The sequence below is a fragment of the Lampetra fluviatilis genome, chromosome 43, assembly GCF_964198595.1.
Source record: "Lampetra fluviatilis chromosome 43, kcLamFluv1.1, whole genome shotgun sequence".
NCBI classification, from domain to species: Eukaryota; Metazoa; Chordata; class Hyperoartia; order Petromyzontiformes; family Petromyzontidae; genus Lampetra; species Lampetra fluviatilis.
Window position 1 is genome coordinate 1,811,986 of NC_136317.1, and position 20,595 is coordinate 1,832,580.

At 47.4% G+C, this 20,595-nt stretch overlaps 1 protein-coding gene across 3 annotated transcripts; it reads right to left on the minus strand.

Moving 5' to 3' along the window:
- Positions 1–570: 570 nt before the first annotated feature.
- On the minus strand, positions 571–19,681 carry RSF1 (remodeling and spacing factor 1). 3 transcript variants are annotated; one of them, XM_078876094.1, is made up of 16 exons: positions 19,517–19,681; positions 16,629–16,720; positions 16,135–16,227; positions 14,937–15,142; positions 11,264–11,403; positions 10,258–11,066; positions 9,542–9,664; positions 8,807–8,911; positions 8,234–8,313; positions 7,652–7,718; positions 6,494–6,644; positions 5,682–6,096; positions 5,147–5,316; positions 3,431–3,685; positions 2,276–2,874; positions 571–1,377 (listed from the first exon to the last, which is right to left on the minus strand). In XM_078876094.1, exons 1-16 carry the CDS (start codon positions 19,644–19,646, stop codon positions 1,366–1,368), a joined length of 3,447 nt encoding a protein of 1,148 aa, XP_078732220.1. In that variant the 5' UTR covers positions 19,647–19,681; the 3' UTR covers positions 571–1,365. The 3 variants fall into 3 exon arrangements, with proteins under 3 accessions (XP_078732220.1, XP_078732219.1, XP_078732218.1); XM_078876093.1 differs by having other exon boundaries at positions 571–2,874; positions 7,664–7,718; XM_078876092.1 differs by having other exon boundaries at positions 571–2,874.
- Positions 19,682–20,595: the final 914 nt, after the last annotated feature.

The window sequence follows — 20,595 nt, forward strand, 5'->3', positions numbered from 1 at the left end:
CAGTTACATGGGCAATTTTCATCACGGATGTGCTCATTAGTCCAAATGTAAAATACTTGAATTGTACGAATTATTATGCTTTGTATAAAAGTCATGCCAACCTTACTGAAAAAAGGCTACATCAATTGGCAGCCATCTGCTTATTAGGATAATTGTTTTTTTTTTCCTATTACTCTTCTACATATTTCCACGTCAGCAAATTAACCCAATCCACTGCTGGGTGAAGGCCCCCACTGTTAGTCGTTTGACCTTACTTCACCTGGCTGGTCAGTGGAGGTTTTGGAGAGGGGGGCAGAGGGTGGATGGAGAACCAGTTCATCAGGAATCAAACTCAAGTTGTCAGGTTCATAATGCAGGGCACAAACCCCTGTATCACCACTCCGCCCCACTGCCATGTCAAATAAACTTTAAAAAATTGCTGGGAAATCATTGGCCCGTTTTAATAAAACAAAATAGGAAAAGCCACATTTGCCAACACATGCATCAGCCCTTAAACTACTGGGTCAAGTTATAACAAAAAAACACGGCTGAAGTGAACGCAAACCACACAACACAGGCAAAGAGGCAGGATCAAGCAAGCAAAATGCTGACGACTGTTTTTATTTGCAGTGCGGGGGGTGATGCTACTACCACGCAAAAGGACACAGCCAGTGTAACTCTTTATGTTCCATGAGGACATTTAAAACGGATATATAAAAGAATTATCCATAGGGGTTGACACGTGAATACCGACATCACAGCATCGCTACTATCATAACGCGACACCGTTATAAATACATCGTTGCTACAATACAGTAATAACACGGGACACTAGCTGTGGTTCATGTGACTACTTAAAGGCATACTGTTTCGTTTTACTGTAAAAAGCTTTAATTTGCAACTTAAGCAGTCGTCAGTGACAGAAAACAAATTGTAAGCGTTTCTGCTCTACAAGCGTGCAGATCAAAAACGATGAGAAAAAACCAAATTAAATCTTTCAAAAAATAAACAATGAAAAAAGTTGACGACTTGGTTTTTAAACACCTGTATGGTGGACTTTTAACCACCACTGTTCAATAGAGTCCAAACAAGTCAACACTTTGTTTCATCTGACCACCTTTGGATAAGTGTCGCACTTAACTTCCAAAAAGTTTTAGGCTAAGTTGTTACATATCAGTTTTTTTTTTATATTTTCCACGTTTCTTCTCAAAACTGCTTATGAGTATGAATGCAACTATGAATAACGCTAATAACTTTTCGGTTTCACACACACACAGGTTTTGTCTCAATGGACAGTGGGGGGAGCAATGTGTCCTGCAAGGAGCTCTTTTTCATCTCACGGTCCCATGCACCTCTGTACACCAGCCACAGCATCTGGCGAACGCTTCACCTGTTTCCCTGGAAGTGGGAAACACAACTCCGTCATTTGGACATCCTAGCGTTTTCACGTATGCAAAGTTACACAAAGTAGAGCACATTAAAACAGAACAGTTCACTCAAACACCATGCTATGAGACCACACTGTCCAATTTTTATCACTTCCGATAGCCGTTCCATCTGATTTACTTTGCCCACAAATAGAATTTGCTCTCTTTGCGCGACCTCTGCAAAGTTAAGCACAAACGGTTAAAAACAATCGTTCCAAATCTGCTCTGTAATTCTGCAAAAGTAAAAAAAGTTGTAATCAGCAACACATAGCAGTGCAGAGGGCCAGGTTTATATGTACACACCAGACGCACAACCACGTGTCTTTTAAGCATCATCTCACCACAACACCAATCCATTTTCAGCGGTGCACAAACACCACTCAGCAGATAATTTCGAGGCTTACACATGCACAACACCGCATGTACATATCATGACTTACCGGCGGGACTTTTTAAAAGCCACGTGGTCGTTCATTCTGCGATAACTAGCAACTACCTATACGATTAAAAGGCTCCTGATCAGAAAGGGACTATTGGGGAGCTTTATGCGGGCATGTGTACAGGACCTATTCATGACTTCACGCCTACAGGAATTTAGCAAATTTTGTACAGGGCTAAGTCGGCGAATAGGAAATAAAACTGATCAAATATCACACGTCGGAGTATGAATAGAAAAACCAGCCAAAATAATCTCGTTAAGAAGAGCTCGGCAAAGCCAGCCCCAGCTGCTCAAATACATGGTGATCACAGCTAAATCGACATCACCATCATCATCACCACCACCTTCGTTTTTGTCTATTTCTCTTCAGTTATTAAAACGCGCCGCCGTTACACTACTCTCCCGTCACATAGTCCACCAGATCCTCTACCCCGAGGAGGTCGTCCGCCACATCCTCGTCGTCGTCACCGCCGCCTCCGCCCTCCTTGGTAGCGCCCGCGCGCCGCGAGGCCCTTGCGGGGGGCGGTGGCGCCCCCTCGTCCTCCCCGGACGAGTCGCAGGCCGCCGCCGCTGCCGCCGCCTTTGTGCCACGAGCGGCTGCTGCCCGCCGGGGCCTCCTGGGCCGGGCGTCCCGCGCACGCTGCGCTTTCCCTGCCGCTATCGCCGCCTCGTCCGCATCTTCTCCACTCTCGCCGCCGCCGCCACCGCCGCCACCACTGCCCTCCTTGTGCTCCTCGCTGCTGCTGCCGGCACCTGCACCGCCAGTCGTGGTCCGGCCGCTCCGAGCAGCGCGTTTGCGCTTGGGCGTGCGGACTGGGGCACGGGCGCTCGACGGCCGTTTTTGACGTCGCTGTGCACTACCGCCAGCACCCGATGCCCGCCGCTGCCGAGACCCAGCAGGCTTGGCTCGTTGACCTGCCTTTTCCTCATCTTCCTCCTCCTCCTCCTCGTCAGAGCTACGAGCCCGTGCAGCTGATGCCGCTCTCCTGCGTTTCTGCACTGGGCGCTCGCTGGCCGAGCTGGCGCTCTCTGCGGGAGCAAGAGTGAAGCGGGCGTTAACAATAATTTTTTATATAACGGTATTTATACTGGTGTGTCTCATCACGTTACTTCAAACATTTGAAAGGGCACACGACCCGCAATCGGGCATTAGACTGCCAGTTGTAATTACGACGATTGCTTTATGCAATCACAATTGAGTAACTGGCACTGCATACCCACCTTAACGCACCTCACAAGGTGGATATGCAGTGCCAATGCACATGCACACTTGGTGCCATGGCCGATGTGGCGATTCTCATGGCAGACCCAAGGTGACAGTGTGTTGCATTAGTGACTGTGGCACACATGTTATTGTAGAAGCTTTGACGTGCCTTGTACATTCCTATGGCTCGTGTATTTTCGTCGGCTTTATTTGCCACGGCGAGCACATCGCGGTGGCAAGTGTCAGTTACCGTGGAACGCATTTCCCTATCCCAGGCGCGTTAACGTGGCACGCGCACTGCAGCGGGAACGCCTACTGTGGTCGCCAGCACACTACAACACTTGTAGCAATGCCCCACGTGTGGCGTGTTGCGACAGTCACCGTGGCTCTCCGAGGAGCGGGTCTGCCGCTTGCGTGGGGTGGCGGTGACCCTTGCCCGGCGCGCCGCCACGGGGCTACTCTTGTGCGACGCATCCGACTCGCTGGCGTCCGAGTCGTTCCTGCCGCCTTTGCGTCGAGCAATCGCCCTGTTGCCCCGCGTGCCTCTCCTGGCGGGAGCCGTGCGTCGCTCCGATCGTTTGTTCCTCCCGGCCCGGCGGGCGGCACGCGCCACCTCACTGTCGCTGCTCTCCAAGTCTGCGGTGAGATGCAAGGAAACCATGATATCCCGTACAGAAAAGCACCGATAAACTATTAACTTTTTTAATTTTACCAGGCGAGGTCCACCGAGCTATGTAGCTCTTTTGCACAAGCTACCTGGCCACAATTGACAGCTCAATGAAGTGGCTTATTATGTGGAAAATGATAGCAACCAAATACTCTTAGCGCATGTTGATTCTAAATGTGGAGGGAACAGGACCCAGAGAAGAAACCAAGCGACCATGGGGAAAAATGCAACTCCAAATATACATGCGTCAGGGTCAGGATCGAACCCACGACGTCCTGTATAATCATGTGAGATAGTTAATATCTTGCCACTGTGATACCATGCAGCATCCACAGTGGCCAAGTAAATCTTAACTATTAAATTACATCTTAAAATCACATTGTAGGTGGCTCAGAGGTCCGGAGCTTGTACCGGATGAGATGCTGGGTTCAGATCCATGCAGCTGACTGTGATTAAAATGAGGATGTCCATTGTAATGAAACTACATTAAAATCCAATCCCATCACATTTGACTTAGTTATGCACGTAATTTGGATAAATTCCAGCTCTGAGAATTTAAAATATTTCTTTGCAACGAGACAAAAATTACTCCGTGGAAGAGCAGGTAAATAGTTGCTGCCCCCTTCTGTGTGAATCGTAACTTGAGATATCTCAGAGGTAGTTCTAGATAATCCCGCTTCTGTGAGCATTTGTTTGTACAGCGTCATGAGACTCGATCGTAGTTTCGACGATATAATATCACACTGCAGAACGGTGAGATATGTGAACACGTGTAATATGGCGCTCACTACTAACATGGAAAATTAATTACACCGTGCAAATACTGCACTGGGTGTCGGCTGTTAATTGGTCAGGGCAAATGTGTGATGGATGCATATGCAAAATCGTTGTGTATAAAAATGCAACCAAGGATTCAGCAAATAAGCAAACAACACCTGCCTTACATATCTGTACAACCCACATTAAAAATTAAAGTTATCTATCACACATCCCATCAGTCCACGACAGAGGTCGCAAACGGGTTTTGATTCCTTACCCGTACCCGGCCGCACCTGGTTTGCAAATGGGTACCCGTACCCGGCCGGGTACGGGTACCCGTTCCCTACCCGTACCCGTACCCTACCCGAAATGAGTGACAAACGGTTACTCACCAGTGACTCACGGCCTACCCGTACCCGGCCGAACCAGGGTCGCAAACGGCTACCTGTACCCGTACCCGGCCGGGTACGGGTAGCTGGGTATCGGGTAGGGTACGGGTATCGGGGGGTACCCGGTTGCGACCTCTGGTCTACGAAGCCCTCTGCGAGTGCATTATTTGGTTCAAAACACAGGCAAACTCTCTGGGCCAGTTTCCACATTCGGCGTCTAATCAGCAAGGATTTAGAATCCCGACGCCGGCAGGTGGGAGGGGCAACAGAGGTGGCGCTCACCACTGTCCTCCTCCATGGGCCGCCCCCTGAGCCTCTGACTCCGCCGCGTCGGCTCCGTCCGCGGCTTTCGCGGCCGCCGCGACAAGCTCTGCCAGTAGTCCGAGCCAGAGGACGCGTCACCGCTGCCAAATTCATCCACCCAGTTATCCGGCTCCTCCACTTCGGTGCCACTGCACGGGGGAAACAAAACACGTTCTCTTATTTAACACGTATAGGTTTTCCCAGACAATATCATTATTATTGAAAATAGATTTTTGGGTTAGGCCATGTAAATGAGGCCAAATTTACGTCGTAAGCGCCTTCAAACGACGGGCCCAATAATCATTAAATGTATCACATGTACAAGCATTTCACATGGCAATTAGTATTTCAGTTAACCAAATGTATCAATTAGTCACGAATAGCAACACAATTTTAAACTCAAGTTATGTTCACGTTTAATCGAGTTTACGAATTGTCGTGTCTTCCCCTACTGAGTTGGCGGGGATTAACAAAACGAAGACATGGAATAAGTCGTGGCGGCGACGTGCAGCACCTCTCCTGGTAGTCCTCGTCCTCGCTCTCCTCATCGAAGCTGTCAAGGGCCGTCAGTCTCCGGGCCTTCCTCTTTGCGGGCGCCCGCTTGCGCCCACGCACCACTCCGCGACGCCCGTCATCTTCGTCGCTATCTTCCTCCTTATCATCGTCACTGCTCTTGCCCGCCGCTCTCTTCTTGGGTTTTTCGGCGGCGGCCGTGGCGCCGTCGTCCGACTCCCCGCTGTGCCGCCCGCTGGCACGCAGGATCGTCGAGATGTCCTTGCCGCGGTGGACAGGCCCCGAGGCGGGTGCTGCTCCGCCTGCTGCTGCCGCCGAGGCCCCGCCAGTGCTGCCCTCTTCTTCCTCCTCATCTTCCTCCTCCTCCTTCCCAGAATCCTCAGCTTCCTGCTCCATAGCCATCCTCCGTTTTGCTTCTGCAATGTGAGAATACCCGCAAGTTAACATCGAGCTTGACACACTGACGACCCAAACCATCAAGGAAACCTACACTTGAGGGGAATTGACTCGTGCGTCAGGTATACATAATTACAGCCATGCAATCTCATGCACGTGCCCATACCGTACGGATATGCTTATTTATAAAAAAAACTTTTCAATTATTGTTGCTGGAAATTTTTCCCAAAAGCAATACAGATCTGGCATTGGTAATCTGTGCGGTAAGTTCAGTAAAAATGTGTTTAGGTGTTGCAGTGTTCGTGAAAACATGTGATGCTTCCTCAGAACAGACAGATATAATTCCTGAACATCACCGTATCAGCGCAGTGATTCAATGACAATAGCACACGGTCAGAAGCGGCAGGAGAGGCTCACCCTTAACCTCCTTGATATCCTCCTCAATGGCGGTGATGATAGCGTCGTCGAACTCCTTGTACTCGTAGCTCACCGCCTTGCGGGCGCGACTCGACCGCCGCTCCAGGCGCTGCCTCCCGACCGGCTCCTCGTCCTCGTCATCCTGTACCGACTACTCACGAGGTGGCATCATGTTCACAAGCCCAACATGTGGCCTATAATAACCCTCACGTCAATCATCATCATTTATCAGTCCACTACAGGATGAAAGATTCCCCAAGCCGTTACCAACTTTCATGATTCTGCGATGTAATAATTCAGCGAGCACCTACACACGGATCTGATTTCATCGCTCAGTGGGCGTGCTGTCAGACGTGTTACATCCCTTGGCTACCACTATCGTTATATTTGACAATCAGCAATCATCCCTTTGAGCGATGTGGTGCCCAAGCCTGTATATTCGGAGTTTGCATCTTCTCCCCGTGGTAGTGTGGATTTTTTCTCTACGTCCTCCAGTTCTTCCCTCCACATTTAGATACATGTGTTTAGAGTATTTAGCTGCTGTAAACTTCCACATGATATGCCATTTCATTGAGCTATTATTTGTGGCCAGGTCACTTCTGAAACAAGAGGTGTATAGCTCAATGGGCCTTACTGCTCAGTTTAATTGTTACGAGATTGCTATGTAAGTATCTCTTTACCTGCTACAAAAAAAATAATTACTTGAGTTATTAATCCCAATTGAGTGATTTTATACTTGGTAAATTGGCACCCTGACGGTGGCATGCATGCGAATGATGTCGGGCATATTTGATGTCTACTCTGAAGCAGACGACACTTAGTATTGTCACAGAAATTTGACCATAATTACAACTTCATAATGTTCTAAACATGATTCGGCAGAACAGCAGAATTTTGGAAACAAAATCAAAGCATTGGGAACTCAGAAGGAGAGTTTGATGATGCTGCTCAGTTTAATTGTTACGAGATTGCTGTGTAAGTATCTCTTTAACAAGGGCGCAAAAAGAAAGTGTTGGAAAATCCCACTAATAACAAAAAACATGTTCCAAGAAAGACACGTTGGAAACTGACCGAGTATTACAATATAACTCTATGACTGTGCATGACAAATGGATACTTTGCGAATGCAAATAGAATATCTGTAACAGCTGTACGTACGTTATAACTTGCCTTGCGTGGGAGGATATTCTCCGAGCTGATCCCAACATAAGTCAGCATCTCTTTTCTGCAAAGACATAAAATAAAACCAAAAAACACTTGTGAATTTGAATCAGATTAAGCACAAATGTCAGGAAATCAGAGTTTTATTAAAACAAAGTAACGCAAAAAGGGTTGTGTAATACACGAGCCAAGTTTTGCTTGACTGGTACATGGCTAAAAGCACTGACAGTTTATTTTAAAACACGTTTAAACAATATAGACATGATACAAACAACAAGAGCAAGAGATTTGTGCCAATTGAATCCTAACCCTCAATATTGACAATGCATCAGATCACATTGTGAGTAAATTAATGGCACTGTGCTCCGGCACGTAGTTTTATTTCAGCCGGCTCTGGGCATTGTCTGACAGCCATGTCCTGGATTCCAATGAGCTGAGCCCAGGCCAAACTATGGCCGAGCCCGCTTGGGCATATTCGAAAGCAACGTAGCAGCTCAAGCCTGAACCGAGCCGTGTCGGAAGACAAAGTAGAACCAAAACCGCGACGAAGTATGAGTGGGCTGGGAACGCAGCCGTTACCTGCGTTGTGCACGATTGCTCTTCTTCACCATCCTGTCCAGGTGGTTCAGCTCCTCTTCCATCTTCTCACAAAGCTTCTTCTGCTCGGCATTAAGGGGAGTAGCGGAGGCAACGCAGCACAGTCAACCACTGCTGTGACTCTGCCTCAATTTACGGCATAACTCAAATCACAGAGGAATTGCAGAGAACAAAAGTAAAAATGTATTTTACGAAAAACTACAATGCAGTTTGAATTAACGAAGACTCTGAATGTAATAGCATCTCAATAATGAGTGTGTGAAGAAAAGGATTCTATTTTTAAGATGAATGAACAAGTTAGGGAGCACACCAGGTGTCAAACGCAATAGCGTTATTCATAAGAATTAAATAGGTGAGACTTTTTTCTCGCAATGATTTTTGTATTATCCACTGCCAAGTCAAATGAAACCAATAATCAGTAACAAAATTATTTAAATAATTGTACAGCTCAGCTCTACATAACACAGTCGTGTTGAATTGTAAGTGAGCAGCAGAGAGGATTGGCGTCGCCCAGGAAATAAGAGTGGTGGTGCAGATGGAAGAGAAGGTGCTTACGTGCTGACAGGATGGACAAAACCAATCCCCGTCAGGAATGAGCATGAGCGGGGGACGGAGGCACGCAGTGTGGTACCCATCGTCGCAGCCATCGCACAGCAGGATCTGCACACATTGCATAGTAATTAACATCGGTGTTTTCAACATCGTCATCGCTGTATGTAGTTTTCATAGGATTACATGTTTCTTCTCCATCACTGTTACCATTATCTCCAAATATGATGTTGTTATTCCACAATTATTCCTTGACTAAAACCAATTAATATGCTCAAAATACGTGGAGAATTGTGTACATAGGAATAACCTATTTCATATAATCCATTCAATGATAGGAAAATGTTAGCCAAGGGTTAAACTGGTACCAGCGGTGTCAATATCGACCTCTATGGAGGAGGCTCGTGAAGGACGCTACTGGGCTGTTGGGAGGTAGCCACCCTCCAACAACAATGATGGGTGCAGGAGCTACACTCACAAGAATGAGCAGCAATAAGTTGTCAGTGGGGAGAGCAGGTGGCGTAACTGCCAGTCATCTCAGTCAATCAATAGCATCTGGGAAACCCTTTGACATTTCAGTGGCATCAGAGTGCACCGAGCCTGGCACAGGCAATGTGGTGACGTCACCACCACCACTTATTGTCCATCCCCCACACCTCCCGATTGGTTACGTACGATGCGAAAGAAGTTCTACATACATACATACATATGGAAGCTGTTGTTTTTGTGTCGTGTTCTCACCAGCTCGGGGTGGCTTGACAGCCCACAGCGCTTGCACGAGTCGTCAATGTTAGCTCCCTCCGAGGGCTCTTCCTGGCTCTCCTCACTGCCATCGTCGTTGCCCTCGCTCTCCCCGCTGCTCCCCTGCACATGCAAAACAGCAACAGCTTTAACCACGTGACAATTAGAGCCATTCACCGAGTAACTCCCATGCACAGACCCAAAACATATTGGTTCGATGTGATAAGCAGGATGACACATACCTGAATGGAAGACAAAGCCCTTATCTTGAAGATGAGTTTACAACTATCTCAAAGCATTCACATCGTTTTAGTGATGTAAAGTAGTACCATAAATACATGCTTACCTGCCAATGATTTACTCTGTTTTCTGCTCAATGCGAATTCCAACTCGTATAAGACAGTGCAGGACACTAGCAGTATAAGTACAAGAAATCTATTTGAGTTATATCTCAATTCTGCCCCTCGAATGCCACAAACCTGAATGTGTTGATAACTTGAAACCTCCAATTGCTTAACAGCTGACAACAATTAAAATTCTCATTCGATAAAATAATGATTTCACTTAATCGCTCTATTAAGTAGATAAATAAAAACCAGAATGAACTGTGGCCCCAGAGGACCAGGGGTTGCACACCCCTGCTGTAACAGGGTGCTGTAAGAAACAAACAAAAGTTAAATTTTAATCGAAGCCCGAAAGAAGCGGCCTTAACGCACCTTCTCCTCCGAGCTGCTTTTCTCCTCTGCTTTCTTGGCCTCCTCGGAGGCGGCCTTCCTCTGCCGCGTGATGCGCCTGGGGCTGCCTTGCCCGTTCACTTTGCTGGGGTCGCCCGCCACTGCTTCCGAGTCGCCCTTCTTGGCATCCTTCACCCTGTCGGCGTGGGTGGCCGAGGTGCCGCGTTTCCTGGTCGTGGGCGCGGCAGCAGCAGTGTCCTTGCCATCTTTCTCCGCGTCACTCTTGTGTGCCACCGAGCCGCCCTTTGAGACATCGCCACCGCTGCCACCACCGCCGCTACCACCTCCATTGCGGCCCAACTCTCCGTTCTGCCCATTCTCCGCCTCTCCTTCGGTGGTGCCTTGCGCGCCACCACCACCTTCTGAGGCCACCCCCTTTCCTTCGCCACCGGCATCGGCGCCGCTCGCCTGCGCCTCTCCGTCCACGTCGGATTTTGAGGGCCGTGCGTCTGGAGAAATCTCGGTGGGCATTCGCAGCTCGCGTTTCTTGACGGGCAGCTTGGCCTGCGTCTCCTCCTTGCAGGTGTCCTGCGACAGCTTCTCCAGCATCGTGTCGTCCAGGCGCTCCAGCTTGATCACCGCTTCCTTCATGAGCGACGAGTCTTCCTCGTCCTCTGCCTCCTCGGGAGAACCAGAGGCACCACCGCCCTTTGTCTCCCCGACCTCGCTCCGTTCCTTCTTGGCTGGGGCCACCTCCTCCTCCTCCTCCCCCTCCTCCTCCAACTTTTTCCCGTCACTGTCGCCCGTCTCCGCTTTGTTTTCTTTCATCTTCTGCCCTAGTTTGAAAGCCGCTGGTGCCCCAGTAAAGAAGACAAGAGTCAATGCACCGTATGCTACGTTACGTGATGATTCCCCATTCTAAATAATCAATTGTAACACACACGTTCCGATTCACGTATCGTCAACCTAAAATGTTATTTTAACCAATGAATCAATATGTAGGCAACCCACAGACACATCAAGGGTCAAGCAACGGACAGTGTCTCACTCGTGTAAGGGGGCGGCAGTTTGGTTGGCTCCTCTGTGTCAGAGCTGCTGCAGGAGGGGCTGTTCTGCTCCTGGCCACCGGCACCCCCGCTCACCGCCAACTTGAGCCCCTGCAGAACTTCAGCCAGGCCTTCGCGATTTCTGCAGTGCACCGGAACCACGAGAGACCATAAAACATTGGTACATAAGCCTGCAGAGCACACCTGGCTTAGATCAGACTTAATAGAATGGCACGCAGCTGTAAATTTTAGAACACAGATGTGCCAGATTGATACACACACCACCCATACATGAGACCGCTGTGCTACCTAACAAAAAAGTGGTCCACAATGTCCAGAATTGCCCCTTGCAGCAGCTGGATGGAGTAATGAAAAGGCCGATTTAATGCAAAAAAAGTGTTTAGGTAATTTGGATATAGACCTGACAGCAAATGCAAGAAGAACATTTGGCTGTGTCATTTTTCAGAGGTGTGTTTGCTCGCTACAATGGCAGCTGGGAAAAGGCAGCCACAGAGCTGAGTGCAGCTGCTGCAGCCTCAACGGCAGGAAACAGATACAGCTGGAAGCAATCCATCAAAATATCTTCATGCAAATCTAATTAAAACAATTACTGTGGGATAGTGGCCATTCAGAATTGCAGGAATGAATAATGGAAACTGGAAAAACCATCAATGTGCAGCAGAAAAATACTTTCGGATGCAAATGTAACCCACTCGAGGATTCTGGTGTCTCATTGACTTAGAATTGAAAACGCAACCATACATTACACGTTCCCAAGCTGTCCTGGGCTGTCCAACATGAATGGAAAAAATAATCACTTAAGTTCTGATCCTCACTGCAGTGAAATTGTATTTTGAAGTACTGTACATGGTAGGTCTGATTATGTGTACGTGTGACTACAAATACATTTTCTTCTTGTACATTTTCTTCCTAATTATATTGCTGAGAAACAATGAGTTTAATCTCATCTCGATCGTTATGTTTAGGGTCACTTTTATGAAATAATAATTTTATACTGTAGTTTAATTTGCACCCGAGGTTGCCTTTGCAAAAGTAATGTCCCAATGGGGCTCTGACATGGTTATACATTAAATGAATACCTGTGATGTACCTTGTGTATTGTGATAATGACCTTCACACACTTGAGTTGCATTTACCGTTTGTACCAATACTAATCACAATAATAAGGAATCCAGCTTTGTTTGACATATAGAAGGCAAATGCATCCAGACCACAGCAAGGCCAGTTAACAACTACCCTTTCGAATGCCAGATAGATGCCTCCATTGGCAACAGGCAAGGGCCAGTAATGACATCATCTCCACATGACATCATTTCCTGTCACATGACCATGTCATCTTGCAGCTCTTGAGTGACGTCACTTGTTCTGACATGCCCTCTCCCTCCATCCAGCAGGTTGCCATAGCAACGCAGCTGCCACCTGTCGGTATATGCAGCGCCATATATTCAGCTCCCCAAGTGCATATTTCATGTTCAACTTAAGCATACATCTTTATCAGAATTTTTTTACCTACCCAAGCAATATACATTTCTCAGTTGCGTGAGTGACAATCAATCTAGGTGCTGCACTCGAGTGGATTTTATCGCTCCATCTCCGTGGTGGACATTTTCTTAGCTGCGTTTCCTCAATTTCGCAGCCAGTGTCATTACTCTCGACCGACCATCGGCCATCATCTCTTCTCACGATGCGTTGCGTCACGATGCGTTGCGCTCAAACCCGCTTGCGTTTCACCGCAGTGAATACGACGTCTCTTCATTTGTCTTTGCTTTGCGATCCGTGCATTTCTCTCTGTCAGCAAGTGTGCAATCTCCTCATGCATCTTTGCACACAATTTGGCAATAATTAGATTGTTTTTCATCAGTGCGAGTGTTCAATCAAATTTAAAATTACACAACAGGCATGGAACAGCTTCTCTACGCATCAATTTGATGAATCATCAAAATCCAGATATCACGGTTGTATTGTTTACATTTCACTATCTCATTTGTAACTTTATGTTTTTGTTGTTTGTAATTTTGTTTACTGCATGTCTTAATGTAATAGAATATACATACCATTTGCATTAATGACAAATAACTGTCACACGCATCGATTCAATGCTTGCAAAGTGAGTAAAACATAGATTTTGATCGATGAATAAATACATCACCACATGCCTGTTAAACTGTTTAATCATGGCGAATTACTTAAAGGTAATAATTTATAATAAAAAATCCAAGTCACTAATATCGAGTTATTTATTGTATTAGCACTTTACCAGTGTTGAGCCTAAATTTTGATTTAAAGCTTTCGTGACTGCAGGGATTCATCTTCTTTTTATTATTTTATTACTTCCCTTCTACGTGACTTTACCGAAAGAACCAAGAAGACAGTGTTGAGCCTATCAAACCTTGAGAAACAGTACACATCTGCACATTACAGGGAAGTTGCGGAATGCTCCAATTAAAATTAAAACGTTTAATCCTATATTGCACTTCTAATTCCCTATTTTATGCAACACAGAGGAGAAAAAAGTAGAAAGATTAATATTTTTATAATTGTGAAGCTTTCCCATCCTGGTAGAAGTTTCCACACGTGGACATAAAAAAACAGTGGTGAGCGCAAGAATGACCGCACATTTGTGTTGGTCCAAACTAAGATAATACCACACCTCAGTAATATAAATAAAAAGGTGCCCCGTATGGCCTTGAACAGACTGTAGCAGCAAGTGCTGTTAGTGAGCACCGATGTAGGCCAACATGTAGCGTGAGGGTGAGGTGTGGTAAGCACCTTGCCCAGCCGTCTCCCCAGTACTGATATTTACACTGTACTAGGTACTCACTTAAGGCCAAGTTGACCTAAGTGAGGCCTAAGACCAGTTCTGATAATCACGACTGATGTTAACCGTGGTTGGGAATCAAAGCCAAATGACCAGATATGTATCACAATGCACTAATCACGCCGCACAACACTTACAGAGAGACACTTGGGCTTTCCAATGTTAAATAACTTACAAAATATGAAAAAACAAGAATAGGTTTTACCCTAAGTGACGTGGTGAGACTGGGCCCTAAAGAAGGCTGTCTCTGGTGTAGGCCAATCAGGTTCTAGTACAATGCACATATTATCAGAGCATGTTTGTTTGCATGTTCACAACAAGTACGTGTGGTTAATGCGAACTTGATTCCTTGCAAAAAAAGAAATCTATTTGGTGTTTGAACATCTTTACTTTGATACTGGCAAAATGATCCCATTTTGTAACTTACAAATGTAAAGTAACTTACCATTGCAAATGTGAAATGAGTACTCTTAACATCACTACCACCACCTTCATCCATCAGTGAATTGACAACGGGCTGCAAATTTGTATATCGATTTAAAAAATCAGCGTTTATTGAAATGTATGGCACTTCATTAAACAAAAAAATGTGAACTTAGCAAATTCGATCAAATTAATGAGTTATAAATGGAGTACGCAAATGAATGAGTAACCCAGGGAGTGAGCAATCGTGGGTGTGACTGATTGAGAGAGGGAAAACATTTAGTCCTAGAGTGAGTGCATGAGTTATTGAGAGAGATAACGAGTGATTAAAAGAGCAAGCGAGCAAAGGAGCGATCGGGAAGGCGAGAAAATTATCTAGGGAGAGGCGAGTGCCATGGGCAGGCCCCACTTGCCGTGACAACAGCTTCCAGGATGACTGCTCCAGGTCATCCTGCTCCTCGGTGTAGAGGCGGGTGTTGAAATGCCCGTCCGTATGGATCCAGTAGACGAGGCCATGACGATCACGGCCGAGTGGCTGCACCCGCATCAGCTCGGCTTCCTCCTCGTTCACGGTCGCCTTGAACCGCACGTTGTCGTCAAACTGCGTCTCACACAGGAACTGGCAAACGGTCATGGCAGTGGGGGGCACAGGGCATGGGGAACACAGTTAGTGGTGGGATAAGGCAAGACACTCTCCATTTAGACAAGGGGGGGGAGCCTTCGACTCACAGGTCAAACAAAACCCTCAAAATTAATTACGTGTGGCTCTTAGCCACATGAGACCTACCACTTCGATTATTGACAAGAGTGTAACGACGCAGGCTTTCTTGGATAATTAAAGGGCATTATTAGTATTATCAGAATCTTTCGTTAGAACATTTAATTACACTGGAGGAATCCAATGAGATATGAAGCTTTTTTTTCACAGATGTCCAGTAGGGGTGGGTCAGAAAGTTACAATAGCAATACAAAATTACATTAGTTAACAATATACATTTAACAAAAAGTGGTTACCTGCTCAAATTACCTTTGGGCGATGCTTATCACGGTTTACATCCATGAACAATTTGTATCATTTCAACTTTGGGACCAGTGTGCAAGAACAAATAAAAATTACATTTGTAATTCACAATGCCTAAAATCAGTGACTTCCCAATAGAAATGCTATTTCATTACTAAACAATTTGGTGGACAGAGCACTTACATAATAGTCTATAAGGTCAATAGGGGATATCAGTCTATGTGTTGGTGTACAATCCACTCATGAGCAGAGCGGTGGCATAATGTTCAGTTCACTGCACGATGGACCTAATCACCTAGGTTTTATTTCCTGCCATGGTTAACATAAGCAGCATGTGATATCTGACCTCGTCTTGGGCCTCCCGTAGGGGTCAACTCACCCTTCAATTAGTACCTGATGAGGTGTGTAAACATTAGCAATGGGGGAGACAAATGAAGCTGGGATGGTGTTGGCCACATGACCCTATTTTGTGCTGTGCCAGCCACACAATCACCACCTTCGTGCACCATGCCAGCCTTCAGGAGGCGCTTGCTAATTAATAGCACTTGCCTCAACAGTCTAAAAAGCTATACGGAGCAACTTAATGATACCTTGAGCAGAATCAGTTTGTTGGCCTGGCTCATCTTGGGGTATCCCAGGTTCTTGAGCTCCCAAGCAAGGGGGCTGTCAAAATCTTCACACATCTGTATCGAGACAATCAAAAAAAAATCGACGTTAAGAACCCCAGACCGGGTTTTCGTTCCAGCTGGCGGCCAGTATGCAGGAATCACAAGCTCATAGATGTAGACTCATCACTCTATCCAAAAAGGCATCCTATTAAACGAATGTGTGAACATTAACAGCTGTTTGGACTGTTAAACTGATAAGAAACTTCGACATCTATATGCAATTAGTGATAAACAATTTCTAGCACATAACTTTTTGCAACACCTGAGCTAAAAGTAAATGTCTGATAAGACTACTGACACAGGCTCAGTTGTAGCTAGGCCTACATAACGGCCACGATTAAAGGCGTTTGGTTTGAGCCGGGTCATGGTTGGGGGCAGTATGCAGGTCAGGAGGGAAAGGAGGGGGGGGGGGCCACCTTGGCCAGGTGTTTCTCCCATCGGTCTCGTGCCACCTTCTGCCCCATCGTCTTGAGCAGCCGCAAGTGCAATTCCACCAAGGCATTGGGCGCTGTCGACAAAGGGGAACGCAAAACCAATTACACAGATGACGCTAACAGGCCTCCCGTCCGCAAGACGAGAGGGGCCCGCTGAGCGCCAGCGACAAAAGTTATTATGTTCAGTCAATTGTGCTGCCTTTCTATTTCCCGTTAAAATTTCCATCCCAGCAGGTCTTTAACCAGCCTGTTTCCCCCACTGCACATCAGTGCTTGGTCCTGCCTTCTCCATTAATTTACTACCTATACACACGACAAGGTTAAGGTATAAATTTGCTTGCAGACACCACATGAATTCTTTAATCCAACAGCCTTTGCAGTCTATGCATGATTAATAACCGAGAGTGTAGGAGGGGTTGTGTAAGGTTTCTCAATTGAGATGCGTATAGCTCGTTTAAAGGGAGACAAATGCATGTATGCTGCATGCATTGGTGCAACTGGTAATGACGCAGGGGTAGAACCAATTCACATACGCCTTAATGTCCTTGAAATAAGAAGGCAAACATTCGTCTTATAAACATTTTGCACATTTCAGCAAGTCACAAACCTCTGGAACTTATGAAAACAAACCGCATTTCTGAAATGTAACATGTCTTTCCAAATAATTTAAAAAGAGCTATTAAATCGCACAGCTTCACCACTCTATCAGGTTGTACAGCAAACTCCATCCATTTCACACGAACGTACACAGTCATGTCGGCATACAAAAGGTCATCAACACAATAGCGGGGACTTTAAATAACATGAACTATGGAGTACATGGAAGAAGGTAATCGTGAGGTGCACATTCCGTCTCTCCCTGGCACATCTCTGCCTCCTACTGTCAGCAGCAGAACCCCACATATCCGTGCAGGTGGGCAAGGCTCACGAGGGTGTCATTTGATGGGGGGGCCTGGGCTGATCGTGGCCAACAGCAGGGATCCCCCCCGAGGCTGATTCTACTCTTACGAGGACCACCCACCCCACTGGTGTGCAAGGCCCACAAAACATGCATGGCTGCAAACCACGGTGCCCACCTGAGCATGCTTACGTTTGATTTCTCTCTTGATAAATATTGTATTGTACTCATTGTATGACGTGCGTTTTTTCATTAGGTATGCTTGAAATTGTATTGCGAAATTAATGGCACGTAAATAAAACCACACAGCATAATGCCTGCGCTAGAGAAAATACTCTGATCTATCACTTCAACCAACCTTAACTTTAGCTCTTTCTCCTGGCACTAAAGTACTATTCCTGAGTCACAAGAACAGCATCTTCAACACCAACTTTAAACCTTAACCCTAGCACTACACCTATCATATATCACGTTCGCCAACCATATCCATCATCGAAAGCCATGAGCTATCCACTGGCGAGAGAAGCCCTCATCCCCTGGTCCACAAAGATAAATATACTAAAATATAAATATACTTCTAGAACCAACACTACCCTACAAACCAGAGCACCGCAGCTGTTACTTTAACGGAGCCTAAATTTAGCCAAAACCTCAGCACTAACCCTACGACTCGAATAACACGAACGTTAAACTTCTTCACCCAAGCAATAATCTCGATCACCTCTTCATCCACAACCTGAACCTATCACTTTACCCCCCACCCCCCAATCTAACTTTAGCCCTTAAGCCGAGCGGCTATTCATAACCACAATTGTCCCCTCGCGAGACTTGCACCCAAGCCAAGAAGCCAAGTCCACGTGGGCCAACCATGTGTGCTCATCACTTGACAACAGGACTTCTACTCTTAGGTTTTTTCTGGATGTGAAGCTTCATGGCTTGTGCAGACTCGCGTGTGTAAGTTTTAAGCGGGTTTGCATCCATCCGCCTCCACTCCTGTATTGAAAGATCTCCCTTCAAAGCTCCTCTCATTCTGGGTGGCAGCGCCACGTAGCGGCTGTGAGCTGCACTCACTCAATGGAGGGAAGGTTTTTTTTTAAAAATGAAAACACAACCACTGCACTCCACCCCCCAAGCATCGCCATTCCTCCTCCACGTCGTCGTTATCGCCATGCTCGCTGCGCTGCTAAGCATGACCATCGGCCAATACGAACGACAGGCGACTGTGGCATTGTACGAAGAGGGTGCCCCCACCCACTGCTTGTGGGAGTTAAGTTGTTTTAGTTTGGGTGAATTAGGGACGGGTATGAAATTAAATCGATGGCTGCGTAGTGAACGGTGGGCTTTCTGAGGTTAGAAAAAAACACTGCAAAAACCCAGTGGCAGCTACACCGTCTCGCACAGAAACTACCGCAGGAAAAACACGCGCGGCAATGTGAACGTGGCACAGACTATTCACGGTTAAACTTTTTTGTTTTATATTTAGATTGTACAAGATAATGCGAACAAGTTTTGCCATGTCACTTTATCATTTTTTTGCACAACACCAAACCACCATTAAGTGCACACAGCACCCGAGACCCCTTTTACATTTCCCACCGTGTAAGGGCGCGCGAGGCTCGCTATTGGTCAAAACTGGCGGGAAACTCGACGACGCCGACCAATCGCGCGCGCCGCTGCGGCCGCCAACCAATCCGGCTGCGCGAACCACCCGACGGCCGCGCGCATCCGCGCTAGCAAATACAATGCGTGGTGAGGAGGGTCTCTGAGAGAGCGCGATGAAAGCGATCGGCCACGGACTCAAAAAACAACAACGCGAACGTTGCCGAGCCCGTAGTAATAAATAATTAAAGCGCCGCTTTAAGAAAAACAAGAAGACACGCGCGCACACACAATGCTGGCATGACCCCCCCCCTCATCCTCCCATCCCCTCCCCCCCTCAAAACAACAACAACCACCGTGCAAACGTCCGCACCTTCGTCGGTGTCGTCGAGCGCGGCCTCGAGCTCGGCGAAGTTGAAGTCGGGCAGGCGCAGCAGGGCGGCATAGCGCTCGAGAAACGAGCAAACCACCGCGAAATTGGGGCTGAACGCCACGCTCGCCATGGTGGCGTGGTGAGCTCCCGCTCGCACCGCCCCTCTCCTCCTCCAGCCCCTCCCCTCAACTTTACCCCCCCCCCCCCCGTAATGAAATTCTCCCATTGGTCAACGCGCGGCACGCGGGAAGAGATACTCGCACCCTATTGGTTAACCGTGAGTGGGTGGGCGTCAACCTGCGACAATAGCCCCGCCCACGTGGCGTAGTGACGTTCCCGAGGGCGGCCATGTGCAGTGGGGTACCGCGTGGCGTCCCCTTCAACTAAACCGACCTTCCCTTTCTCCCCACGCCGCCGCCGCTGTTGCATGTCACAGTGCCTCGAGCTCCGTGTAAAGGCAGTGTGGATCATTGCGACCTTCATAGGTGCTCGCTAACAGCACTTGTCCCTACAGTCTGTTAAGGCTACACGGGTGAATCTTTGTGTAGCTCCATAGCTGCTCACAATCAAAACGGCGCAATGCCACAAATGTCTGTTCGGGCTGTACGCGGCGGTGAGTGTGTGGAGAGGGGGGGTCGGGTGGACCGTGTGTGGCGTTGTTCTGAGTGATTCTGTGCTCGCCGTCACTATCGCCTCACTGCGTGCGCAACTTAACGACTTCGAAGCCCTTCATAAGATGGCTGCTCCCCCCCCCCCGCTCGGCTCAGAGGGCGAGCGAGGGCCAACGTTGGTCGTCCACCAAATGTTGGTGCGTGTTGACATGTCCGCAGCGTTGTGCCTTGCGAACTACTGCGAGAGTTCTAACTAGCGCTCGGGGCAGATGCACGCAGCAACAGCTGCAGCAGCAGCAACGCAATGAGCTACACGTCCACGTATCTGCCTCCCGAGGCGTTTCGACTATCCCGAATGGCCGGGGTCCAATGTAAACAAACGAGAGCCATTTGCGTGAGGCCAAGGCGCAAAGACAAAGATTCCCACTCACGTAGCCTGTAACAGGCTGTAGGGGCAAGTGCTGTTAG

Coding starts and splice junctions, on each gene's coding strand:
- RSF1 (XM_078876092.1), bottom strand. CDS start 19,646: ATGGCGAGCGTGGCGTTCAGCCCCAATTTCGCGGTGGTTTGCTCGTTT. Junction 11,067..11,263: donor ACTGCCGCCCCCTTACACGA/GTGAGACACTGT, acceptor CTGGGGCACCAG/CGGCTTTCAAACTAGGGCAG. Junction 9,665..10,257: donor AAAGCAGCTCGGAGGAGAAG/GTGCGTTAAGGC, acceptor TTGCATGTGCAG/GGGAGCAGCGGGGAGAGCGA.